The sequence below is a fragment of the Xyrauchen texanus genome, chromosome 7 (genome assembly GCF_025860055.1).
Source record: "Xyrauchen texanus isolate HMW12.3.18 chromosome 7, RBS_HiC_50CHRs, whole genome shotgun sequence".
Classification (NCBI taxonomy): domain Eukaryota; kingdom Metazoa; phylum Chordata; class Actinopteri; order Cypriniformes; family Catostomidae; genus Xyrauchen; species Xyrauchen texanus.
Genome location: NC_068282.1, coordinates 42,357,838 through 42,384,752, shown reverse-complemented (window position 1 = coordinate 42,384,752; position 26,915 = coordinate 42,357,838). Strand labels below are relative to the sequence as shown.

Below are 26,915 nucleotides of genomic sequence, written 5' to 3'. Positions count from 1 at the left end.
ACCCCTATGGTTCTGCAGTGTACTAACAAAAACGCGAGAGGTCTCAGACATGAGCTTGAGATGTCGACTCAAGGGCATAAGAGCCCGGAGTAGCATAAACCCTTTTTTTTTTGTTATAAATCTACTTTGCCTGGACTACTGCCTTGAGTGTTTCGTTTGGGTCCAACATTATCTCCTCTGTGGCTAAGTCAAGGCGAGCCGTCGAGGAGAGGTATTAACTCTATAAGGGAGAAACATATCCTGTTCGGCCAGCGCAGCGCCATTAATAGTAGGCAAGACCCTTGCTGGTAAACATTGCCAAGACTCCCGGGAGCAGAGAAACCGGGGAAAGAAACGCATACAGACGCATTCTGGGTCATGTATGTGTCTTAACGTCCAGACACAAGAGGGCTGGGTGATTTCAGGGAGAAGTAGAGGAGACATTGTGTAATTCATAGAGGCCAAGAGGTCCTCTTCTGCCCTAAGACCTCACCCAAACTTGTTCCAAGTGGAAAAAGCCTGGCATTTAAAAAGGTCTCGATAACCTCAGGAGAAAGCCCTGTGTCCCTCAGTTGGTACTTAGTGGCCAAACATGAAAGATTCCACAATTCGGGGCAGGGATGAAATATTGCCCTGTGCCTGAGATAGAAGATCCTTCCTGTTCGGAATCGCCCAAGGCGAGCCGTCGAGGGAAGAAATTAGCTCTGAGAACCAAGCCCTGTTCGGCCAGCGCGGTGCTATCAGTAAGAGGCAAAAACCCTTGCTGGCGAACTCTGGGCAACTACTACCTTAGGGTGGAGTTCTTAACTCCCCTGTTGGTATTTTCTGTCTGGACAGTGAATCTGCTCCCACATACGGGCATCCAGGGATATACAGTGAGGAAAATAAGTATTTGAACACCCTGCTATTTTGCAAGTTCTCCCACTTAGAAATCATGGAGGGGTCTGAAATTGTCATCGTAGGTGCATGTCCACTGTGAGAGACATAATCTAAAAAAAAAAAATCCAGAAATCACAATGTATGATTTTTTAACTATTTATTTGTATGATACAGCTGCAAATAAGTATTTGAACACCTGAGAAAATCAATGTTAATATTTGGTACAGTAGCCTTTGTTTGCAATTACAGAGGTCAAACGTTTCCTGTAGTTTTTCACCAGGTTTGCACACACTGCAGGAGGGATTTTGGCCCACTCCTCCACACAGATCTTCTATAGATCAGTCAGGTTTCTGGGCTGTCGCTGAGAAACACATAGTTTGAGCTCCCTCCAAAGATTCTCTATTGGGTTTAGGTCTGGAGACTGGCTAGGCCACGCCAGAACCTTGATATGCTTCTTACAGAGCCACTCCTTGGTTATCCTGGCTGTGTGCTTCGGGTCATTGTCATGTTGGAAGACCCAGCCTCGACCCATCTTCAATGCTCTAACTGAGGGAAGGAGGTTGTTCCCCAAAATCTCGCAATACATGGCCCCAGTCATCCTCTCCTTAATACAGTGCAGTCAGCCCTGTCCCATGTGCAGAAAAACACCCCCAAAGCATGATGCTACCACCCCCATGCTTCACAATAGGGATGGTGTTCTTGGGATGGTACTCATCATTCTTCTTCCTCCAAACACGGTTAGTGGAATTATGACCAAAAAGTTCTATTTTGGTCTCATCTGACCACATGACTTTCTCCCATGACTCCTCTGGATCATCCAAATGGTCATTGGCAAACTTAAGACGGGCCTTGACGTGCTGGTTTAAGCAGAGGAACCTTCCGTGCCATGCATGATTTCAAACCATGACGTCTTAGTGTATTACCAACAGTAACCTTGGAAGCGGTGGTCCCAGCTCTTTTCAGGTCATTGACCAGCTCCTCCAGTGTAGTTCTGGGCTGATTTCTCACCTTTCTTAGGATCATTGAGACCCCACGAGGTGAGATCTTGCATGGAGCCCCAGTCCGAGGGAGATTGACAGTCATGTTTAGCTTCTTCCATTTTCTAATGATTGCTCCAACAGTGGACCTTTTTTCACCAAGCTGCTTGGCAATTTCCCGTAGCCCTTTCCAGCCTCGTGGAGGTGTACAATTTTGTCTCTAGTGTCTTTGGACAGCTCTTTGGTCTTGGCCATGTTAGTAGTTGGATTCTTACTGATTGTATGGGGTGGACAGGTGTCTTTATGCAGCTAACGACCTCAAACAGGTGCATCTAATTTAGGATAATAAATGGAGTGGAGGTGGACATTTTAAAGGCAGACTAACAGGTCTTTGAGGGTCAGAATTCTAGCTGATAGACAGGTGTTCAAATACTTATTTGCAGCTGTATCATACAAATAAATAGTTAAAAAATCATACATTGTGATTTCTGGATTTTTTTTTTATATTATGTCTCTCACAGTGGACATGCACCTACGATGGCAATTTCAGACCCCTCCATGATTTCCAAGTGGGAGAACTTGCAAAATAGCAGGGTGTTCAAATACTTATTTTCCTCACTGTAACTGACCTGAGTGACAGGAGCTTGCCCTGGGCCCTAAGGAGAATCCGACGCATCAGAAATACAGCTGACAAGAACGTGGGTCTCCTTGATGATTTATGTAAGAGGCTACCGCTGTATTGTCCACCCGCACCAAGACATGGCAGCTTCAGGAGGAGGTATTTCAGGGCCAGAAATACAGCCGTCAACCCGAGACAGTGACTGTGACCGAGCTGACGACCCTCCTATCCCCTTAAGCTGGACGACCACTTAAGGCCGCTACCCCGCCCGTCAGGGAGGCGTCTGTTGTTAGCAGCCTGCGACAACAAGACGCACCTAGAGTGGGACCCAAGGCAGAAAACCGGGGTCTGAACCACATAGAAAGGGAACGAAGCCTGAGGCGCGTAACCCTTATTAGCCTTGGGGTTTTGGCCCTTTGAAGAAATCCCCTGGCTTTGGGCCACAACAAAAACGGTCTCATGAGCAGAAGGTCCTGAGGGATCACCGAGGATGCGGTCGCCCTGAGACCCGGAAATCATTGATACTGTGCAACCTTGACCTAGCCCGACTTTGCTCAGGGTGATCTGAATGGACTCAATCCTAGCAGGAGACAGTTGTGCCTGCATTGTGATTGAACTCCATACGATGCCCCGATAGACAGTGTTCTGAGTGGGAGAGAGGACGCTTTTCTTGGCGTTGAGCCTCAAGCCCAGAGAAACAGATGAGCTAAGATGATGTCCCTGTGCTGAACTGCCAGTTCCTGGAACTGCGCTAGGATCAGCCAGTCGTCTACATAATTCAGAATGCAGATGCCCCGGAGTCACAAGGAGCCAGCGCTACATCATGCATTGTGAACGTGTGGGTAAAAAGGGCTAGGCCGAGTGAAAGAACCTGACACTGGAAGACTTCGCCCCAGAAGCGAACCTCAGGAACTTTCCATGTTGTGTCAGAACTTCTAAATGAAGTATAGAAGTGCATCATAAGATCGATGGTGACCAGCCAAACGAGTTGTAGGGCTTGAGACACGACCGTCTTGATAGGCATCATCTAGGACTTGAACACCACGGGTAGTTCAAGCTTTAAGATCTAAGCCAGAAGCCACCCCCCACCCTCCTTGGGAAATGGGAAGTATTTAGTGTAATAACCTAACTCTCTCTCTGGAAGGGGAACACATACCATGGCCCCTTTAACCAGGAGATTTGAGGGTTTTTTTGACATAAAAAAGAAATCCGGTTTACGGTAGTGAGAACACGCCGTTGAAACACGTAAAAGCGACGAGAGAATTAAATCCTGACGCCCTTATAAGACCCACAGAAATGAATATATCTGGCAGAAGTTTCCACGCTGCCAGGATCTCTGAGATGGGTATTAAATTTTAACACTTCCTGTTAAGGGGTTGTCGAGTGTTTCGCGTCCTGAATAAAATGCAGGAACAGCGGAAACACCCAATTTTGACGGAAGCCTCTGCAACCCGAAACACCAAGAGGTGGCTGGAATGGAGGGGCTTCGAGGGGGTACCGGGAGGGGTGAAGTGAAGCACGCACCCCGTCCCGAGGGGAGCTACCCCCTAATATAGGCGCAAGACTGTCAGAGTTTTCTCTTACTAGAAATTATAGTCCTGAGGTCTTGCTTCGGGGGCTGGCGAGGGCGGCGAGACTGTCCCCAATCCCTGGGAGGAGGAGCACGACTGAGCCTCCCATATATAAATATATATATATATATTTTTTTTATTGGTTCCTCCATGACCGAAAATGCTCTTCATGGAGTTTATCAAAGAATGGAAGGGACTCATGAGGTGTTCCCTTTCTTAGACTGGAAGATAAAATCTATCCCCTAATTTGGAGGGTTTGGGGGTCTCTTTTTTGCGTGGCCAGTCCAATCTGGCAACCGCAAGAGTAACAACATCGAGCAATTCCTCCGTAGATTTTTTATCACAGACGGAAAGCTCGGAGGCGGGAAGAGAATCTGTGTGCTGACTCCCGGAAGCAAGCGAGGCAAGCGCGAAGCACTTTGCCTGTTAAAGCAAATCGCAGTGCTCGCACCCGCCCTGCTGCAACGCGAGAGCAGCGTGCTCTTCCCCCAAACAAACAGATCAAAAACTGATGCATGTCCTTTTCAGCTATAGAGCGAGAACAGGGGAACATGCATCGTTTGCGGCTTTCAGTCATTCTCTCTTTTTTTTTTCTTCTTATATATATATATATATATATATATATATATATATATATATATATATATATATATATATATAATATTTTCTAAACAGAAGAGAAAAGAGAAAAATGTTCACTGCACACTGCCTAACCAATTCTAACTCCTAACAGAGGAAAAAAAGTTTTGACAGGGTTTGTAAAACACACAAACAGAATCACTCTGAAAAAAGAGTTTTTGACGACACCTGGTGACGTATCTATTTATAGCCTGGTCGCAGATGCATCTAATGATTACATCAGCCGAGGCTATAAATTCCGGTCAATGTTCATTGACGTGTTACACACATTATTTCAGCTCGGTCACAACTAGGATTGTTCCCCATAGCGCTTAGCAGCGCAGCATCATAGTGAAGCTTTTTGTAAAGGGAACAAGTGGGTATACCGAGGCAATATGCAAATATTGATCCTTAGAAGTTTGTTATACCCAAACTGCCATGGGGAAAAAAGTAAGCATACAGCATATACATGTGTATGGCCCCGACTACACCACTGGTAGTAATATGTCTTATTACAGTCCGGGGACTTGATTAATTGCGTACATTTTTTAACATGTTATTTTTTAAATCAACAGCCCAAGTTTTTGGATGTTTTGTCACTATATCATGTGTGTTTTCAGTTATAACATTATATTTGTATAAATGTAAAAAGAGAGGACATGCAATTGTTACCATCAGGTTCCATTTCTACTTGATCTGACACATAAAAATTACTTTTGGTGGTGTCACCTAATGTAGTCTGGTTGGTTCAATTATATTTTTGACTTGAATGAAGCAAGTTTATTTAGTTACATATGAAACCCATTTTTTAGTTTACAATTTGTTCAGTGTGTATGTGGTTTTGTGTGTATGTTTGTTTGGCTGTGTGCCCTCTGGAGTATTGGTCAGTGAGTATTCCATCCTACCATTACGTTAAGATGAGTATTCTGCTTCAGTGAGCAATTTTGTGTGTGTATGTTTGTGTATACATACTCCACTAAAGTGATCATAGGTTTGTTACTAAATTTAAAATGAACTTTTAGACACAAATATAGAAACCATGACCTAAATTTGAGAAGTTAACAGGAACAAAAGAGTTCTCACGCAACTGTAGTCTACAGCGCTCGAAGGCTTCTCAGTCAAACCCCAAGTCTTTTCTGTGTGCTTTCATGAATGCGAGAGCTATTTCTAATTCAGTGGCTCATTTCACATTTCACTTTTCACTCATTTCAAATATATCTAAAATGAACTTGTTTTTAAAAAATTAGCTTGCTTAATTTTTTTTCTCTTTTTCTTCTGTTCATCTTTCTGGTTTTTTTTGTGTTTTTTTTTTGTGCGTTTTAAATTTGTGTGTTTCTCTGTAGGTGTATATGTAGGTCACTGGTACTCATCTCCCTCTCTCTCCTGCACTCTTTTTCTGCTTTCCTCTAAATCATGCAAAGCAGCTTCAAATATCAAACAGCTTTGCAGAAATATCCATGCACTGAGGGGAAAGAGAAGTGTGTGTGTGTGTGTGTGTGTGTGTGTGTGTGTGTGTGTGTGTGTGTGTGTGTGTGTGTGTGCGTGGGTGGGTGGAGAAATGGAGCATAAAGATGTCTTCATCTCTTACAACATCCACACTTACAACACTCGCACACACACACACACACACACACACACACACACACACACACACACACACACACACACACACACACACTTTCAATCTAACACAAGTTTTTCTGCCTTTTCGATTCATCTGTATCACATGACATCACTATATAACTATATGCTACATTTTTATAAAATCAGTATTTATACAACAGTTTCCAGTTCTGGAATCTGAATGGATGAGAGGCGTTCCAAGCGTGCTGATAAAGGAGTCATATCAGCACTGGGATGCTTCCAGTTTGTATCACTCCGCACGTTATTGTGGCGTTCCAAAGTGTAAGAGCAGTGCAGATGTGTTGGCGTTACAGACATTAAAGATTTATTCCGGTAGGTGGTGAAAAAAAGACTGCCTTTTATGTATTATGAGTGAGTTGAGTTGACATTGAGAGTCTGCGGTGCAAGTCAGTGCGCCAGATTCCGCAGACAGCGATTTTTTACACAGAGGATATAGGATGTATTTGACCAAAAATCCTTTATCTTCAGCAAGCTGACTAACAAATATTACGGTGTCAAAATAAGAATTTCCGAAGAAATAAGCAAGAATGAACCTTTGGTCTTACATATTTTCTCTCCGACAACAAACAAAAACATCAGTGACATACTTTTGCTTTCTTGCTCTCTCTCTCTCTCTCTCTCTCTCTCTCTCTCTCTCTCTCTCTCTCACACACACACCCTTGTTACTCAAATAGCATGTTAGAAACAACCCAAGCCGTCATTACTTGTTCTAAAGTGATGCTTTTGAAAGAGTAATGGTGGCTTGGATGCATCTTTTGAACTAGCAACAGCAGATCCAGATCCATTGTGTAAGAAAGTAGTTCCAGACAAAGGGTGTTTTTGGGACAGTCCTTAGTTTTTACGTAGGAAATGATTTACTTGTTCATTGAAACTGTTCAATATTTTACAAGCGCTGTTATGGATGTATATCAGCACGGCTGTGATTTGGCCATAGGCAGGAGGCCGCAGGTTATCACAGCCATGCTTATCTACAAAAAAAACAACACTCCTGCTTGTATGACATTGCTTTAATATCTACGTGCTGTAGTTACAAACTTTTGAATGGCACTGTATATGTAAATGCACATGTCAGATTTAGCTGCACTGACAATGTACCAACCAACATTCTGGAATTACAAGAACCTTCTTTTTTTATGTGAAAAACATTTAACTTTAAATCTATTGTTAAACACCATAGTAACAACAAAAGACCACATAAAAGCTTAAAGTTCCTCAAGAGTTGCCCATCCAAGAGCAATAACCAATACATTTGTGTAAAGTGTTACCCACACAAAGCACCATCAGTGTAACACATGTGACTAAAATAATTCAATAAAAATGAGCTAAACTACATAAAATATAACACCCCAATGTACATAACTTATATCAAAATTAGAAGAAACATAACTATTTCATGCAGGGACTTCTGGGAATGCCAGATTATTGTTTTTCACCTTAATTTTAACAATAGTTTACCATAACAGTAAATGTATTGTCTTGTTATTCATAATATAATTTTTTATATAATTAATTATACAGTAAAAATCATAATTTTTACATCTAAAAAACAAAATTACAGACATGTATTGTCTTGTTAAATATATTCTATCATATTTTACCATATATATATATATATATATATATATATATATATATATATATGTCAAGGATATCCAAATAAGTTTTTTTTTGTTTTTTTGCAGTGATTAGAGGGGTAGTTACAAATCTAAGAAACTCTTAATCATTTGGAAGTGACTTTCTCAGTGTGCAGGACACAGTATTAGTGAAAACATCTCGGTTACGTACGTAACCTCGGTTCCCTGAGACGAAGGGCACGAGACATTGCATTTGCTAAAAATTGCCCAGTTGGGAAGGCAGTTATTTATAATGAAAGTGCTTGTGACTTTATGGTAAATTACAATGGCCTGAATGCAGGCGGTTGTGTAAAATTATGGGGAGCCCATACTTAAAGAGAGGGGCATAAATGTATGTTTAGCAAACGAAGTAGCAAGTGCTCTAAACAGAGAGGAGAGAGACGTTACGTCTGTAAAAAGGCAGGCAAACTGCTAAAAATAGATAGACTTGCCCCTTGAAAGTCTCTGCGTTGTTCTGTCTTTTCTGAGCGCTGAAGTAAAGCAATTATTGTTAATAATTTGCACTTTACAAATTCATCCCATTATTAATTTTATCTGACTCCAATTTTATATTAATCTGACTCCAATTTTAAGTTGACCTCTAATTTAGATTAAGGCTCTAATTACTTTCTGATCATTCTTTTATTTTAATCTTTTAAGTTATTGATTACTCTGAATCCTCTTCTATTCATTTACCTATTGATCAGTTTCTAGTGAGATTCAAACTGATAGTCTTTAAGTTGCTTCCTCCTACATTAAAGCTTCAGTTATGATATAAATGGTTCTTAAAATCGTATTCTCCTGCTCGGTTCCTCCAGAGCGGTTTCTCCTATTTTAAAGACCCAGTATTGATATAAATTACTTCGGAGGAATACAGAATAAATAAAAAAGTAACAATTTATTTTCCAGGTAGGATTTAAAACATAAGTTACAGAAACAAGTCAAAGAACTTACCTGGCAGTTGAGAAAACTACATGTAATTGCAAAGCATGGGACATCTGAATGCAGATTCCTATTATTAAAGTTACACACATTGAGGTGTGGGATCATCTGTCTACAGAGAACCTTGAGCTCTGGGCCAGCTTTCTTTAAATATCCAGTCAGAATACACATTGTGTACCAAATGTTATTATCCTTTGAACAATGAGTATTTGGGGGTGAATAGGTTCTTGGCTTCCTGGTGTTTAACCTTTAAGGAGGGGGATAGACCTCCAGAATTATTCAATATTTGCCAAAGACATTGTAACTTTGTTGTCATGAAATTTTACAATCCTGGGAAAAAGAACACTGAACCAGTCACACTGAGACATTTTAAATGATACCAAACCTGTTACACTAGTTACATTATTTGTATACATCAGATATGATATTTTGATACAAACAGATCTTAGGTGAGTTTGAGGTGATTCTGAGATGAAGGGGAACGGATGAGGAGGAAAGGGGAGAGAATGGGACAGATGTGGAAGGGTAACAATGAGGTGTGAATTTGTAATGTTTGCTCAGTAGGGTGTGGTGCATCAGGAAAAGTTGCTAATTGTGATAAAGTTCATATGTTGATTTTCTCAAAGATCATACATTTGCTTTTTGCCTTTGAATGCAATCACATTGGCACCCCGCCTTACACTGGTCTAGGTTGTAAAACCTTGCAAATGTGTTTTGAGAAAACCATCCTTCATCCCCGCAAAATATATGTCTTGTTAAGACACACCGATCATCCATGCCCACGAGGAGGCCATGCCTCTAGTTGAGCATCCTTTAACACCAATTGGTCAAAACTTACACCAGGGCCTGGCCAGGGAAATCGCATCAATGTTCCAGTTATAAAATCTTTGCTTGGAGACGGACATTCCTTTCGTGCGTCCTCCATAGCACACAAAGAGCTGAACAGACAGTCTGAACTAGCGGGTGCGCTCAATGTATGCATGTAACACCCTGACAGGGCATAACAAATGCAAGGATTGTTCCTCATCTGAATTAAATGGAGGAGGGAAGAAGGCTTGAAGTTGAACCACCTGCATTCTGAAAGGCATGGTTAGAACCTTAGGCAAATAGCCTTTTCTGGGTTTGACAGGGGCTTTTGAAAGACCGGGGCCAAACTCCAGACATGAATTGTCAATTAATAGTACATGTAAGTCACCGACCTGTTTTACTGAGGCCATAGCCAGCAGTATTGCAGTTTTAACATAGAGCATGCGCAAATTAACTGAGTCCAAAGGCTCGAAGGTGGGCCCTGTGAGCATTTTAAGGACCAAAGTTAGGTCCTATGTCGGGACTGTAGTCGGCCGAATTGGATTTAATCGTCTTGCTCCTCTAAGGAACTTTACTATTAAATCATGTTTGCTTATAGTGATGCCGGCTTCAGGTGCGTGATGCGCAGATATAATCGCAACATAAACTTTGACATTGACAGTGAGTCCTGCGTCTAATCGCTCTTGAAGAAATGTGAGAATTTCATGTCTTGGGCAGTTTGTCATGTGAAAGACCGTAATCAGTGAACACATTCCATTTTAGCATTTTAGTGTCTCGTGGACGGCATTCCTGCCTGTAAAATAGTGTTTATGACTGAATCTCTGTTCAAAGGCCACACATGTAGGCTTCGCAGCTCTGGCTGAGACCGTGTCTTGTGATTGAGAGAGAAAATCTTTCTTCAGCTGTATTTCCCATGGAGGCCCTTCCAGTATTTCTATCATCTCCAGAAACCAGGACTGGTTTGGCCATTTTGGCACTATTAACAGAACTGTTTCCATGTCCACTCTGTCTTTGCTGATGACAGAACAAAGAAGGCACACCGGAGGAATTGTATACTTTCATTTCGCCGACCATACGTGAGCCAGCGCAACGTGGTGACATATATACGGCACTACTGTTGTGTTGTCCGAACGAATTAGAATGCGGTGATTAATAATATCGGAATGAAAATCTCTCAAAGCTAGAAAGACAGCCAGTAGCTCTGGGCGGTTGACATGTCATGGCCGTTTTGCACCTGTTTCCAGGTGTCGAATGTCGAGCATCCATTACACACCTCGCCCCAACATGTGATGGATGCATTTGTGATCAGCACTTTTTCTGAAACTTGACCCAGCATAACACCCTGTTGTTAGAAGGCTGGCACTGTCCATGGTGCTAGAGCAGCCAAACAGTGGCGAGTTACCGCGATGGACATGAAAATGACTTCAGTGGTAATGTTTTTTCAGTTTTTACTTAAACAGACACCGAAGAATGGTCTATACATGCTCGATCATGAGGTGCGCACGCATGAACTCCTAAAAAGGAAATTTACTGGCTGGTGAAAATTGTGCTTTGAAAATTGGCCACGCATCCACGTAATGGGACAGAGGGCAATTTGGTATGTTCATAACATGATTTAATGCGCCTCTCACCATTGGTAAGCAGTTGCGCATAATATGAGGCTTTGAAGAGGGAATGCTCTTTATTGAAAAAGTGTGAGCCTCTTGTGCGAGCGCTGTACTCTTTTTACAATCTTTGTATGTTCATACATGATATAATGTGCCGCTCACCATTGGCAAGAGGTTGTGCATAATGTGCAAACTATATTGCATGTAATTAATGTGAGACACAGAAAACAACATATTGAACAACATTTTAAACAACAATATTCCTTTCCCGACAAACAGCAGTGGCGAAGAGGTGAACAGAATTGTGTGTCAGGAGTGCTTTGCTGCACTGTTTCTCGTCAGCGCAGGGCTTGCGCTGAGGTGGCTGCCTTCATTTGGGCCACGGCTTGCGTGGCTTTACCAGTGGCTCGGCGGCAACATTTGGTAGTAGCTGTTGTGGGGTTTTTAGCTGGCCGCTGGACCGAGACAGAGTGGGAGTGATCCATTTGTGATGAAGTACTGCTCCGTTTTGGCATAAAATGTCTCATAGCCTGTAATAGTCGTGACATAGCGTTCATTCTATTTAAAGAGCTTCTGAAAAGGCCGGCTGGAGACACCGGAGCATCAAATAGAGCGGCTTTTCCCATGTCACTCATTTCCGTGAGGGTCAGCCAGATGTGACGATCAAAATACACCAGGTTGCTCATTGACTTGTGGCTTGCAGCGCTAAGTATGTAGTGGTGCAGAGTTCTTTGAATGTCTCTGGATGGTCTCGTTAATTTGATTGAGGAGCTTAGCTTGGAAAACTTGGAGCGCTGTCATCACGTGGAGTGCTGAACCTGTTTGGCCCGCCGCTGAGTATGCTTTTCCAGCCAGTGCGGACGTTAGTTGACACAGCATAGAAAGATAAATGGGGCGTAAGTTCCACACCATGCTACTTGCCAGGCGAGCGAGCTAAATAGGGCGCATGCTAGGATTTTGTCAGTTCATTAAGAACTTCCGGGAAGAGCGGGGAACATCTGCGGAACATGGTCACTTGATAGCACCAGGACTGGACAAACTATTCATCAAGGTGAGGTTTTTCAGGTTTCTCTGGAGATTGGACTGCCATTTAAAGGACATGAATCAACTCCTTCTCAGTGGCACGTGCACGCTTATAAAGATACAAAAATCCTGTTGAAGCGCTGTGTGAAATCAGGAAGCTGAAGAGTCAAGGTGGAGTAAATGTTCACTGGAACACTGTAGGGGAGCAGAGAGTCTTCTCATTGCCGTGAAGATCCTGTCCGCTGAGTATGTCGATGGCAAAATAAGAAAAGGGCTTCTGGACAAGAGATGAATCACTGTCGTGAAAGAAGAAAATTCTGAGGAATGGCATTTGCGAGCCTGCTTTAAATAGCAGCCGAAAAGGGCGGGGCTGAAACACCATAGCCAATATTAGAATATTGGCATTATTGTTGAGAGGTTTCAACTTGGTCGAGTGGAAGAACACTCCCCATATATGTTAGCAAATGCAGTGTCAAGTGTTCTGAGTCGTAAGGGAACCCTAATTACAGGTTTGAGATAAAGAGAGCTATTTAAACTGCTCAGTCAACAGCTATTAGCACCCTGTTTACAATAATCAGACCCCCAGAATCCATCTGACCCTGAGACAGAGAGGATGTTATTGAGAGTACATCACATAAGCACACAGATGAACGGAAGACAGAAAGCAGACATTTGTCATGTGTCTTTGTGTCTCTTAAGTGGTTTCAGCACTTTACATTATTATAATATGGATTTAAATAAAGACAAAATCATGGCAATGAAATTACCAATCTGCTTTTATTAATTTAGTGTCTGGCATGGTGCTAAAATGCTTTACTGTTGAGACTTAAAGCATAGTGGTTCAATATTATATAACAGTGATGATTTAATAAGAGCCCAGAAAGAGGGATGCAGTTTTTCAAACAGAGCATAATAAATACATTCAATTATTTCAATCTAGATCAAGCTCCTTTATATAGCAGGTTCCTTTGTAGTTCTCTCTAATGTTTGATTTTGATCAGGATTCCGAAAGGTCAGTGGTATTACCGTCAGTCATATTGATTTGCAGTAACTTGTCTCAGCTCATAAACTTTGACCTTTACATCCCAAGCACGGCGGCTGCCAGCTTCAATTTAACAGCATGTACATGTAACTAAAGACAAACATCACTCTCTCCTTCTGTCTTGTGCTTGGCTGTACGTGTGTGTGTGTGTGTGTGTGTGTGTGTGTGTGTGTGTGTGTGTGTGTGTGTGTGTGTGTGTGTGTGTGTGTGTGTGTGTGTGTGTGTGTGCACTTTAAAAGATTGCAGCTGATTTAATGGAGTTGAAAAGGAACAGCATATAAATCCATACATGTGTTAAACCACACACACACACACACACACACACACACACACACACAAACTTGTTTTTAAATCATTGCGGGGACTCTCCATAGACTTCCATGCATTTTATGGATTTTAGGCATATCAAATGATAACTTCTATCCCCTAACCCTACCCCTAAACCTAACCCTCACAGAAACCTTTTTGCATTTTTATATTTTCAAAAAATGGGGACTGCTGGCATGGCCCCAAAAAGTACATTGAAGTCAGAAGTTTACATACACTTAGGTTGAAGTCATTAAAACTAATTTTTTAACAACTCCACAGATTTCATATTAGCAAAATATAGTTTTGGAAAGTAGTTTAGGACATCTACTTTGTGTATGACACAAGTAATCTTTCCAACAATAGTTTACAGACATATTGTTTCACTTTGAATTGACTATATCACAATTGCAGTGGGTCAGAAGTTTACATACTCTAAGATAACTGTGCCTTTAAGCAGCTTGGAAAATTCCAGAAAATGATTTCAAGCCTATAGACAATTAGAAAATTAGCTTCTGATAGGAGGTGTACTGAATTGGAGGTGTACGTGTGGATGTATTTTAAGGCCTACCTTTAAACTCAGTGCCTCTTTGCTTGACATTATGGGGAAATAAAAAGAAATCAGCCAAGACCTCAGAAAAAAAATTGTAGAACTCAACATGTCTGGTTCATTTTTGGAGCAATTTCCAAACACCTGAAGGTACCACGTTCATCTGTACAAACAATAGTATGCAAGTATAAACACCATAGGACCACGCAGCCATCATACCACTCAGGAAGGAGATGGATTCTGTCTCCTACAGATGCGAAAAGTGCAAATCAATCCCAGAACAACAGCAAAGGACCTTGTGAAGATGCTGGAGGAAACAGGTAGACAAGTATCTATATCCACAGTAAAACGAGTCCTATATCGATATAACCTGAAAGGCTGCTCAGCAAGGAAGAAACAAATACTTTTAGGAGAAATTTCTTCTGGTCTGATGAAACAAATATTTAACTTTTTGACCATAATGAGGAATAAGGAATAAGGAAAAAGGGTGAGGCTTGCAAGCTGAAAAACACCATCCCAACCGTGAAGCATGGGGATTGCAGGATTATGTTGTGGGGGTGATTTGCTGTGGGAGGGACTGTGCACTTCACAAAATAGATGGCATCATGAAGAAGGAAAATTATGTGGATATATTGAAGCAACATCTCAAAACATCAGCCATGAAGTTAAAGCTTGGTCGCAAATGGGTTTTCCAAATGGACCATTACTTCAAGTAGGGCTGAAACAATTAGTCAACATTATCGACAACTTCCGTTGACGAATAGTCAACTCATTAAACGTAACAGGGGATCATATGAAACTCTAATGATGATGCAAGAGAGGAGCATAGCAGCTTGCGCCTGACATAGGAGAGGAAGAAAACACATGTCCAGATGCTCTTTAAACTTTCCAAACAGCTTCAGGTGATTTAGATCACAAAATACTAATTTAGCCTTTCTGTCAGCTTGAACCAGTCTGGCCATTCTACGTTGACCATTCTCATCAACAAGGCTTTTCCGTCCGCGGAACTGTCACTCAATGGATGTTTTTTTTTGTTTTTGGCACCATTCTTAGTAAACTTTAGAGCAGTGGTTCCAAACCCTGTTCCTGAAGGCCTCTCAATATTACACATTTTGGATATCTCCCAAATCAAACACATCTGATTCAACTCATCAGCTCGTAAGTGGAGAGTCCAAGACCTGAATTGGGTGTGTCAGAAAAGGGAGATATACAAAATGTGCAGTATTGGGGGGCCTCCACGAACAGGGTTGGGAACCATTGCTCTAGAGACTGTTGTGCGTGAAAATCCCAAGAAATCAGCAGTTACAGAAATGCTCAAAGCAGCCCGTCAGACAGTCACAATCATGCCGCAGTCGAAATCACTGAGATCACATTTCTTTCCAATTCTGATGTTTGATGCGAACATTAAATTGTATCTACATTATATTATGCATTGCACTTCTGTAACACAATTGGCTAATTAGATTGTCTCATGAATAAGTAGGTGTAAAGCTACTTTAGGTGTAAACGTTGAATCACTGTAAAGTCCATTTCATTTTCATGGTTATAAACATACTGCTCTATCTCAAATAGTGGCAAGAACACATTACATATTTAAAACCACATTTAACGTGACCCCCTCCACCCATGAACACATCTATACATTTACAGGGATCTTAATTATTAAGAGTTCCCTTACTTCCTTTGCTGTGTTTTAACTAGGCCACACTGTACTCTGGTTGTCAAAATGTCTGGTGTTTTTGTCAGGAAGTCAGACACATTTATACATAGGTATAAATGGTATAGAAAAGGTCTCTACACTGTGAAATTCTAAGGAACAGAAAATCTTAATCCAGAAGGAACCACTCTGTCTGACTAATGCATTATTCAACTGCAGGCATTCCCTTAAAAATGACCCAGTAAGGAATCCCCAGACTTTTTTGGGATATACTACTCATGCATCAGTGTGTGTGTGTTTGTATATATGTGTGTCTGTGCAGGTTTATATTGTTAAACCAGGTATCTTTAACAGGGGTCTATGGGACCTGTAAGAGCCAATTCAATATGCTTTTCTGAGCATGAACCCCAGAAAACTATGAAGATTCCTGTGAATCCTGAACTCAAAAGCCCATTTTCTATCTGTTTCAGGTGGTGTACCTGCAGCAGGTGGAGGTCAACAGGGAAAAGGTGTCTCCCATGCACCAGAGCAGCATTGATGGTGTGGAGGACATGTCCACATTGGCAGAGCTCCATGAGGCTGCCATCATGCACAACCTTCATCAGCGATACCAAAAAGATAACATCTATGTAAGCATCTTACAGACACTTGACCTCCTAATGCTCCTGGAGACCTTTATGCATCTCAGATTTGTGATATACACATCATCATGTTATTGTGCTAGAATAGGATTTGTCTTCATTGTGTCAACAAGAAGCAGATTACAAAGGATAGATTAGTCAGAGAGCCGTGGCCGAGTGGACATCCACGCTGACACATTGAGCAGTAATGCTAATGTGTGAGTCCAGCTTGTGACATTTCATGTTATATAAGACTCTTAAAGTGAGGTGAAGTTGAAACCAAGAGCAGTTTTCTTTGTAATACAGACATGGCAACCCTGACCATCACCCCAAAAAATAGAAAACCCTGTTCCCCCTGTTATCCTCCTGTTCCCCTTCTGTCGCTCTCTCCACGTTGTGTCGGAGAAGCGACACTAGGGGGTCTCTTGTGAGCGCCGATATTCACCTCTGACCTATTGAAAAGGGCCAATGAGAGTTGGCAGTCAGTAATTGCATACCCCGCCCCCGCATACAGGTATTTAAACGGGGCAAATACGGAAGTTTAGTCAGAAAATTTCTTCGGAGCCGATGGTCTGTCTGCAGTTTGCTGCGAGTTACACACCATATTAAAACGTTCCTGTTTCCTCTGACGATCTGCATGCTGTTGGATCTTGACGGCGCACAACAGCGGCTTTCTCCTTTACATTGCACGGCGTGCATTGTTGCCCCTGAGCGCTTCGACAGCGCAGACACACACACACACACACACACACACACACACTGTGTATTAAAGGAGTAAATTCCTATTAAAAGAGTAATTTCTCTAAAAGAGCAAAACACAGCGGCGTTGAACGTTCTTTTCAGAACACGTCTTTTTCAAGATGCCCTTCCGCCCCTGTGTTGTTCCTGGATGCGGTAGAGTGCTCTCCGCTTCAGACGGCCACAGGCGCTGTCTCGTGTGTTTGGGCCGCGATCACACCGAGACGGCGTTTGTGGATGGTTCATGTTCTCACTGCGAGAACATGACCATGACCACGTTGCGGTCGCGGCTTGCTTTCAACAGAAAGCAAGCCACCCCAGCTGCACTCCACATTGCTCCTTCTTCCCACGGGATTGAGGACGATGCGGTTGGCGCTGGGGGCGATTTGGGGGTGGCAGCGGGTGTGGTTTCGCCGGGTAGCCCCCCGCGAACCTCCCGTTCCCCGACACGCTCGCTGGTCCCCGTCTACGCTCGCGGCGATAGCGGCTCGCCTCACGGCCCGGCTGTCTATCCTCCCGAGCCCGAAGCAGATGAGCTCGCCGCTGCATTGGAGAGTGTGATGTCTGATGCCGAGGACTCCCCTGGACTGCCGCCTTCGGGCCAGCAGGCCCAGGCTGAGGCCGACGCTCAGATGTCTGACATGCTTTCCCGGGCCGCCGTAAGCGTGGGGTTGGATTGGAACCCTCCATCCTCCCCACAGCCTTCACGGATGGATGACTGGTTCCTGGGGGCAGCGCGCCGTTCGCGGCCTCGCAACCCCCCGGTCCCGTTTTTCCCGGAGGTGCATGACGAGCTGACGTCTACGTGGAGAGCCCCGCTCTCCGCCCGTCTAGGTGCCACCCGCTCCACTCTCACCACCCTCGACGTCGGAGAGCGCCACGGATACGGGGCGATTCCCCAGGTCAATAGGGCAGTTGCGTACCATCTATGCCCCGGTAGCCCTACCTCCTGGCGTGGCCGCCCCGTACTCCCATCCAAGCCCTGTAGGACAACATCCTCGTTCAACGCGAAGGCCTACAGTGCGGCTGGACGCGCTGCCTCCGCCCTGCATGCGATGGCCCTCCTGCAAGTCCACCAGGCCAAAGCACTCAGAAACATGCACGGGGGTGGACCTGATCCTGATGTGCTGCAGGAACTGTGCTCAGCGAACGACCTTGCCCTGAGAGCGACGAAGGCCACAGCACAGGCACTCGGACAGGCGATGGCCACCCTAGTGGTCCAGGAATGCCATCTTTGGCTCAATCTGGTCGAGATGCGTGAGGCCGACAAGAACCGCCTCCTGGACGCTCCTGTCTCTCAGACTGGCCTTTTCGGTGACTCCGTCGAGGACTTCGCCCAACAGTTCTCAGCGGTGAAGAAGCAGACGGAGACCATCTCTCAAGCATCATGCCCCGCCGCAGACCTGCCGCTACGGACCCTGCCCCGAGGGCGTCCCCCTGCGAAGAAACCAGCTCCTGCTCCGCCTCAACCAGGGCCCAGCTCTCGGGCCCAGCTCTCAGCCCCAGCATCGAGCACCCCGCAGGCGGCGCACGCCCCCTGTCTCACGAACCCCCTCTAGGACCCGGAAGGCTCCCAAGCGTTCCTGAGACAGCCGACCCAGAGCCGAAGACGTTAGCTCCGGAGGTGATAAGACCGCTCCGTCCCCCGGTGGAGGGCCGGGAGGAGAATCCTTTGTTTTTTCATTTGCCACACCCCCTGACGGGGGCTGTGGTACCCACATTCTCAATAAGAGCTATTTCCTTTGCCTCTGGGTCACCTGGCCCGCAAATGCCGTTCTCACGGCAATCTGCTTTCAGATTACGACAGCCCCGGTACATCGGACGCGGCGATCCCGCCTTCCGCCTGCCCACGACTGTCCCCCGGCCGGCCGGTTCAGACGAGTCCAGAGGACGCCAGCATCAGACCTCCACCTCAGTCACGAACCCGCCCCCTGCCGGGTGCGCGGAGCAAGGTAAGTGCTTTGAGTCTATTCTCAGCACCTCAGCCTCAGGCCACGACGAAGCCGCCCGACGCTGTATTACCTGTTCCGCCCCGCTGCGAGGCCCCACCGGGTACGTCCAAAATACTCGTCCCTTTGGTGCCCCTAGCGCAGAGCTGGGAAGCGTGGCTTTCGCTTCCCAATGCATCACGCTGGCTGCACCGGACCATTCGACTTCGGTTACGCAATTCAGTTTGCCCGGCTCCCACCCCCTTCAGGGGCGTCCGCTTTTCCGCAGTACACGGCGAGCATGCCAGTTCCCTGCGCACGGAAATCGTGACCCTCTTAGCCAAGGGCGCGGTAGAGCCCGTCCCTCCAACCGAAATGAGGAAGCCCTTACTTCATTGTACCCAAGAAAGGCGGCGGCTTACGACCAATCCTGGACCTGCGAGTTTTCAATCGGGCCTTGTTAAAACTCCCGTTCAAAATGCTCATGCAGAGAAATATTCTGGCTGGCGTTCAGCATCTATATTGGTTCGCAGCGGTAGACCTGAAGGACGCGTACTTCCACGTCTCAATTCTGCCACGACACCGACCCTTCTTACGGTTCGTGTTCGACGGCTAGGCGTTTCAGTACAAAGTCCTCCCCTTCGGCCTGTCTCTGTCCCCTCGCGCCTTCACGAAGTTCGCAGAGGCGGCCCTTGCCCCGCTATGAGTAGCCGGCATCTGCATTCTCAACTACCTTGACGACTGGCTCATCCTAGCACACTCTCGAGGGTTACTATGCACACACAGAGACCAGGTGCTCCGGCACCTCAGCCGCTTGGGGCTTCAGGTCAACTGGGAAAAGAGCAAGCTCACGCCGGTTCAGAGCATCTCTTTTCTCGGGCTGGAGTTAGACTCAGTCTCAATGACAGCACGTCTCACAAGCGAGCGTGCTCAGTCGGTGCTGGATTGCCTCGCTTCCTTCAAGCCAGGCACAGTGGTCCCTCTAAAACTTTTCCAGAGGCTCCTGGGGCATATGGCGTCCTCCGCGGCGGTCGCGCCGCTGGGGTTGATGCATATGAGACCACTCCAGCATTGGCTCCAGACTCGAGTCCCGAGACAAGCATGGCACCATGGCACGCATCGGGTAAGGATCACCCCCGCCTGCCTCAAAACACTCCGACCCTGGACAGACCTCTGCTTCTTACGGGCAGGAGTGCCCCTGCAGCAGGTGTCCCGATGCGTTCTGGTCACAACCGACGCCTCCCGGTCCGGGTGGGGTGCTGTGTGCAGCGGGAACGCAGCAGCGGGCCGTTGGAAAGGGGCCCCGCTGCGTTGGCACATCAACTGCCTGGAGTTGCTGACCGTCCTTCTTTCTCTCAGGAAGTTCCTCCCGTTAGTTCGGGACAAACATGTCCTCGTGAGATCGGACAGCACCACGGTGGTGGCGTACATAAATCGCCAAGGTGGCGTACGCTCCCGCCACATGTCACAACTCGCCCGCCGTCTCCTCCTATGGAGCCAGCAGCGACTCAAGTCGCCACTCACATCCCCGGCAAGCTCAACATTGTAGCGGACGTGCTATCACGACAACGTCTGCCCGGTGGGGAGTGGAGGCTTCACCCCCAGTCGGTCCAGCTGATTTGGGAACGGTTTGGCAAGGCCCAGGTAGACCTGTTTGCCTCCCAGGAAACCTCCCACTGCCCGCTCTGGTACGCCCTAACAGAGGCTCCCCTCGGGACAGATGCGCTGGCACACAGCTGGCCCTCGGGGCTGCGCAAGTACGCATTTCCCCCAGTGAGCCTTCTTGCACCGGTGCTGTGCAAGGTCAGGGAGGACGAGGAGCAAGTCACACTAGTGGCCCCCTACTGGCCCACTCGGACTTGGTTCTCGGAACTCAGGCTTCTCGCGACAGCTCCTCCCTGGCGAATTCCCCTGAGAAAGGACCTCCTCTCTCAGGGACGGGGCACGCTCTGGCACCCGCGCCCAGACCTCTGGAACCTCCACGTCTGGTCCCTGGACGGGATGCGGAAGAGCTAGCCGGCTTACCGGCGACCGTTGTGAATACAATCATCCAAGCCAGAGCCCCTTCTACCAGGCACCTTTACGCCCTAAAGTGGCGCTTGTTCACAGATTGGTGTTCTTCCCGAACTGAAGACCCGCAGAGATGCGCGATCAAGTCAGTGCTCCTGTTCCTACAGGAGAGGCTGTACGGGAGGCTGTCCCCGTCCACCCTCAAGGTATATGTTGCCGCCATTGCCGCCCACCACGATCCTGTAGACGGCAAGTCTTTGGGTAAGCACGACCTGATCCTCAGGTTCCTGAGAGGCGCCTGGAGGTTGAATCCCTCCCGGCCAGGCCTAGTCCCCTCCTGGGATCTCTCGGTAGTCTTGGCAGGACTCCAGAGACTTCCCTTCAAGCCGCTTGAATCAATTGGACTCAGGGCCCTCTCTCTTAAGACGGCCCTGCTGATCGCGCTCGCCTCTATCAAGAGGGTCGGGGACCTGCAAGCGTTCTCTGTCAGCGACACTTGCCTGGAGTTCGGTCCGGCGGATATGTCTGTGATCCTAAGGCCGCGACCGGGCTATGTGCCCAAGGTTCCTACCACACCATTCCGAGATCAGGTAGTGAACCTGCAAGCGCTGCCCCGAGAGGAGGCAGACCCAGCCCTTTCGTTGCTATGTCCAGTGCGCGCCTTGCGCATTTACCTGGACCACACACAGAGCACCAGATGCTCTGAGCAGCACTTTGTCTGCTTTGGGGGACGGCAGAAAGGGAATGCCATCTCCAAACAGAGGCTCGCCCACTGGGTTGTCGACGCCATCACACTGGCTTATCACACCCAGGCCGTGCCCCTACCCTTGCGGGTCCGAGCTCACTCAACAAGGGGTGTTACGTCCTCGTGGGCACTGGCCAAGGGCACCTCCCTAGCAGACAACCTCCGCGTTGAGTCAGTTGCGTCTCGTGTTTTGTCAGGTCCGAGCCCGTAGAACTCGGTAACACGTAGACTGACCGGCCGGGTGGATCGCTTGCGCCCAGCACCCTTTTCCTGACGTCGAGGTTAAGTAGTGCGCCTTTTTTCCCAGGGCGCCCCACTCCGAGTCGGGACCCTGGTCGATTCCTCCCCAGCCCTCCAGGTCCACGGTTCAGCGGAGGAACTCGCCGACCCAAGCCACTGCGGGTATCCTGATGGATCCTGTACTGGTATAGGTGCTCCACAGGTAAGGCCTCCTGCTCGGACTCCCCCTGTGTGTAATTCCACGGTTCTGTCCACTTACGAGCGGACCCCCGTGTCTCCCTTAGGCAGTTACAGCTGCCCCGGTCGCCGTGCTGTAGCAACTCCCCCCTTTCGAGGCTGGATCTACCACCGCACCATACTTTCCACACGAGCCCTAAGACGGTCGTGTGACGTGTCTACCACTTTTTCCTCCCCAAGAAAAAGGGCAGGTGTGGTCTCCGCAGGGTCTGGGTAAGACCCCTTCCCTATATGCGTGTAAGGGGCCCGGCCGTGATTGCTCTATGCGAGAAACATAGAGAAAAGAGGCCCAGCCAGGCTGGCCCGTTCCCATGTTGGCAAACATCGCCTTGTTCCCCTCTCAGGGTAACTAGAAGGATCCCGATGTTCGTATGGGGCATTGGGGAAGAGTGCGTGCAGCCAGGTACAGACGATGCGCGGCACTGGATGAATCCCTGCCCGCCTCTGTATCGGCAGTTCACGTACACGGTTCAGCACATGGCAAGATTGGAATGGGTCCCCTAGTGTCGCTTCTCCGACACAGCGTGGAGAGAGCAACAGAAGGGAGCGTTTGGTTACGTATGTAACCTCCGTTCCCCGAGGGAGGAACGACACGCTGTGTCTTTCCTCCGCCATGTCGCTGAACCGAGCCACTGTTGTGGCGGACCATTTCGGCTCCTCAGAAAAATCCTGACTAAACTTCCGTATTTGCCCCGCTTAAATACCCGTATGCGGGGGCAGGGTATGCAAATACTGACTGCCAACTCTCATTGGCCCTTTTCAATAGGTCAGAGGTGAATATCGGGCTCAAGAGAGACCCCCTAGTGTCGCTTCTCCGACACAACATGTCGTTCCCTCCCTCGGGGAACGGAGGTTACATACGTAACCAAACGTTATCCTGGGTTCTTCTGTTACTATTAATGATTATTGTCGATATAAGTGATTTTAGGTTTTCACATTTGTCACCAGGGATCTTCTTTATGCTTCATGTATGTATTTTCTGTAAAGTTGGTCAGGGTGGCAGTTAGCACATAAGAGCTCTCTCTGTCTTTCCTGTGCAATCAATCCTGTGTTGTTTTCGATTCTGAGTTTGAAAGTGGACAGCTCTCTGATTGGTTTTGAGAGGGACCGGAGTTTCCTGCCTTATTGTAGCAGAGTGATATTAACTCAAATAATCTCAGGCAGAGGCTGAAAGGAAACCCTGTTTGATTAAAGTGTGTTCCTTAGAACTTTATGAAAAACATCAGAAAGCTCATGTAAATCAAACTGGAATTTCCGAAGAAACTGATACAATACAGGATTTATTGAAACAATGCAATGACAGCCCAAATGTTCCAGCTACTGTTGGAGCACTGTTTAATTTCCATTGTTTAAAGCTGAGTTTATCCTCAGCCCAGACATTTATATAAAAAATAGACCAAGCTAGACTGTTTACATTTGAAGTTTGTTTTTAAATTTAGATACTTAGATCGCAAATTGGATTTGTGAGCAGTATAAATCTAATTTAGCTTACATTTAATCGGTCATGAAACACTAATTGTTATTTTTTCATTTATATATTTATTTACAGTAAGTAGCAATTTTGAAACGTTAAGAGATATGTACTGTAGGCCTATGTGTTTCACATGATGGAGGACAATGATGCAACATGCTTTATTTAACAGTAGAGTTAAAGATGTAAAAGGAATACTCCAGATTTAGTACAAGTTAAGCTCAATCGAAAGCATTTGTGAATTCCTCTCAGAGAACTCGATAATATGGAATAACATGAGTTAGTGATAGATTAGTTTCCTTTGGCGTAAGCCCCTTCCTATATGGTTCAGCGCCAGGATTCTCTTTCCAACCATCAGAACCTGCCAGAAGGTGATGGTGGCAGGGGAGAGTAGCTGACACCCCACAGCAGGATGGGACCTAAACTAGTGGTGTTGGGGAGGCAGTGGGTGAAAACAACGTGGCGTAACAAGCAACGTGACACATCTGTGACCTTATAAGGCATAGGCTAGATAATGACTGGATTAGATGCCAGAAATTAATGAATGAAGTGATGCTACTACGATTTATCTGCAAGAATTACCACTTAGGCTTCCTTTACCACTAAAATTAATTTTGACTCATCCCTCCTGTTCTTAAAAAACAAAAAAGGAAAAATCTGGGTTACAGTTAGGCACAAACAATGGAAATGAATGGGGCCAATTTTTGAACATTAAAATAATCACTATTTCAAAAGTATAGCCACAAGACATAAACAATATTATATATTCCTGTTAACATGATTTTAGTGTGATAAAATTGCTTGCTAACCTTTTCTGTGTAAAGTTTTTGCAAATTTTATGTTAATTTGCAATGTCAACAAACACTAAATCCCTAAAATGACTGTAAAAATTATGTTTTAAACAACTTTACAACAACAAAAATACATGAGAGAGAATACAACAGTTAAAGGATGGGCAAGGAGGAGGCGAGAACCGGCTTGTCAACATAAATGATATTTTAATGAGAAACTTAAACTCAAAAACACATAAACAAACACACATGACGGACATGCCCGTAATTCTCTCTCTCTCTCTCGAACAATCGTCACCGGCCGCCTTTATCCCTCGTGCGCCTCATCAGGCCGATTGGGGACCGGGCGCGCGATATTCCGACCCGGCCCCGCCCCCCTCCGCTCCACAATGAGTTTTACTAGAAGAATTAATGTAAGCACTTTTATATAATTATAAGCTTCACATTTCTGCCTTTAAACCCTTAAAAAATGGACCCATTCACTTCCATTGTAAATGCCTCACTGCAATTTTGACTTTTGCTTTTTTTAAAGAAAAGGGGAAATTAGTCTAAATAATTTTTGTGGTAATCAACATTGTACCACAAATGCTGTTGATTGAGCTTAGCATTTATTGAACCTGGAAAATCCCTTTAAGAGTTTCTAGATTTAGAAAGTTGTATAAATTGTAGTCTCTGAATTACAGATGCCATCCATTCTTACTACGAGCGAGTTAACAGATCAGACCACATACAATTGTGGATCAACATAGATGATATAACAGTAACATATAACAATATAACAGTCTCAAAGCTCGGGAGAACTGTTCCGTACTGAATTGGTTTTATGCCAATTTAACAAACAATTTAGACTAAATATCCATTGGAGACTGTCAAAGGCAAACTACAGCTGTGTAGTAGCCAAATTTACATAGTTAAGGAATAAAATATAATACCTCTGAGTTTGATTGAAAAGGCGAATAACTAAATTTAAGTGCAGACTATAAAGTTATTTGTAGTTATTTAAGGGATAGTTCACCCCAAAATGTAAATGTTTTAAATTAATAAAAGAAAATAAAAAAGTCACCATTGCAGTATTTTACAGGGTTGTGTCATTTCAACTCTCATGTTATTGCAGTATGACTTTCTTTCCTCCATGGAACACAAAAAGGAGATGTTAAACAAAATAACAGTTCCATTCACCATTCACTTTTATTGAATGGAAAAAAGATGCAATAAAAGTGAATGGTGACTGAGACTAACATTCAGTGTTCCTAACATTAGTAAACACTAACATTAGTATTCCACAGAAGAAAGAAGGCCCTGACATGCCCTGGGGGCTCGAAGACGCAAACACAATCAACATTAATTAAGTCATAAGATTAAGAAACATCAATAACTTTTCATTTGAAATTCTCCACAGTCCGACAATTTTTATCATACACACACTCAAGCGCCTGATCATTTAACCTACAAATCACAATGACGGGGAAAACTAAAACCAACATTTTAAAGTATAAAATTAGCTCTGAATAATCACTAAAAGACAAATAACTGAAAGTTACAGCAAATAAAATAACAGCAGTGTATCTAAAATCAGCAAGAAGTAAAGATAAGCAGTGCACACTAATCTCCATAATTTATTCATGACACAATGCATTGCTGGGAACTGGAGCGTGGCTATTAGACACAGATCACACACCTTGCTTAATAATGCTCACGATGACAGAAACACAGGAAATAAATGATTTAAAATATTACTTTGTAGCTATCTGAATCTTTGAGGCTTGTTTTGTGTAAAGCATAGCAGAAACAGCACTTGACATCATTAGGGCTTTTCACATTATCTCTAATAATCTGCTGGGAAAGGAATTCAGACACTGTCGATATAAAGACGCAAAAAATTCTGATGCTGCAAAAATCTTAGGCACTTAAGATGCTTCACAAAAACATTTGTCTTAAGATGGTTATTTATATTTTCAGCTTTAGTGTTTCATTAAGAAATATACATTTTAGACTCCCAAACATTTCTTTTGCAAATAGAATAGAAGAACAGGGAGCCCTGCAACAGATAGCATGGTCCCCACTGAATATTGAGTCAGTCTGGGATTACAAGAAGAGATAGATCAATTGAGACAGCCGAAATAGATAAAAGAACTGTGGCAAATTCTCCAAGAAGCTTGGAACATCCTATCTGCCAACAACCAAGAAAAACTGTGTTCAGGTGTAGCTAGGATAATTGGTGTTGTTTTGAAGGTAAAGTGATGTAGCTTTTTTATGTTTACTGGACTTTGTATGATGTTAATTGATAAATGAAACAATTTA

The 26,915-nt window shown here is 45.1% G+C and overlaps 1 protein-coding gene across 1 annotated transcript in view; it reads left to right on the top strand.

The window, feature by feature from the left end:
• LOC127646120 (unconventional myosin-X-like) overlaps nt 1-26,915 on the top strand; it is a 111,842-nt gene that overhangs the window by 23,926 nt on the left and 61,001 nt on the right. Inside the window, exon 4 of the mRNA XM_052129570.1 lies at nt 16,305-16,463. Within this exon, the coding sequence (XP_051985530.1) occupies nt 16,305-16,463 (159 nt within the window). The remainder of the gene's footprint in view (nt 1-16,304; nt 16,464-26,915) is intronic.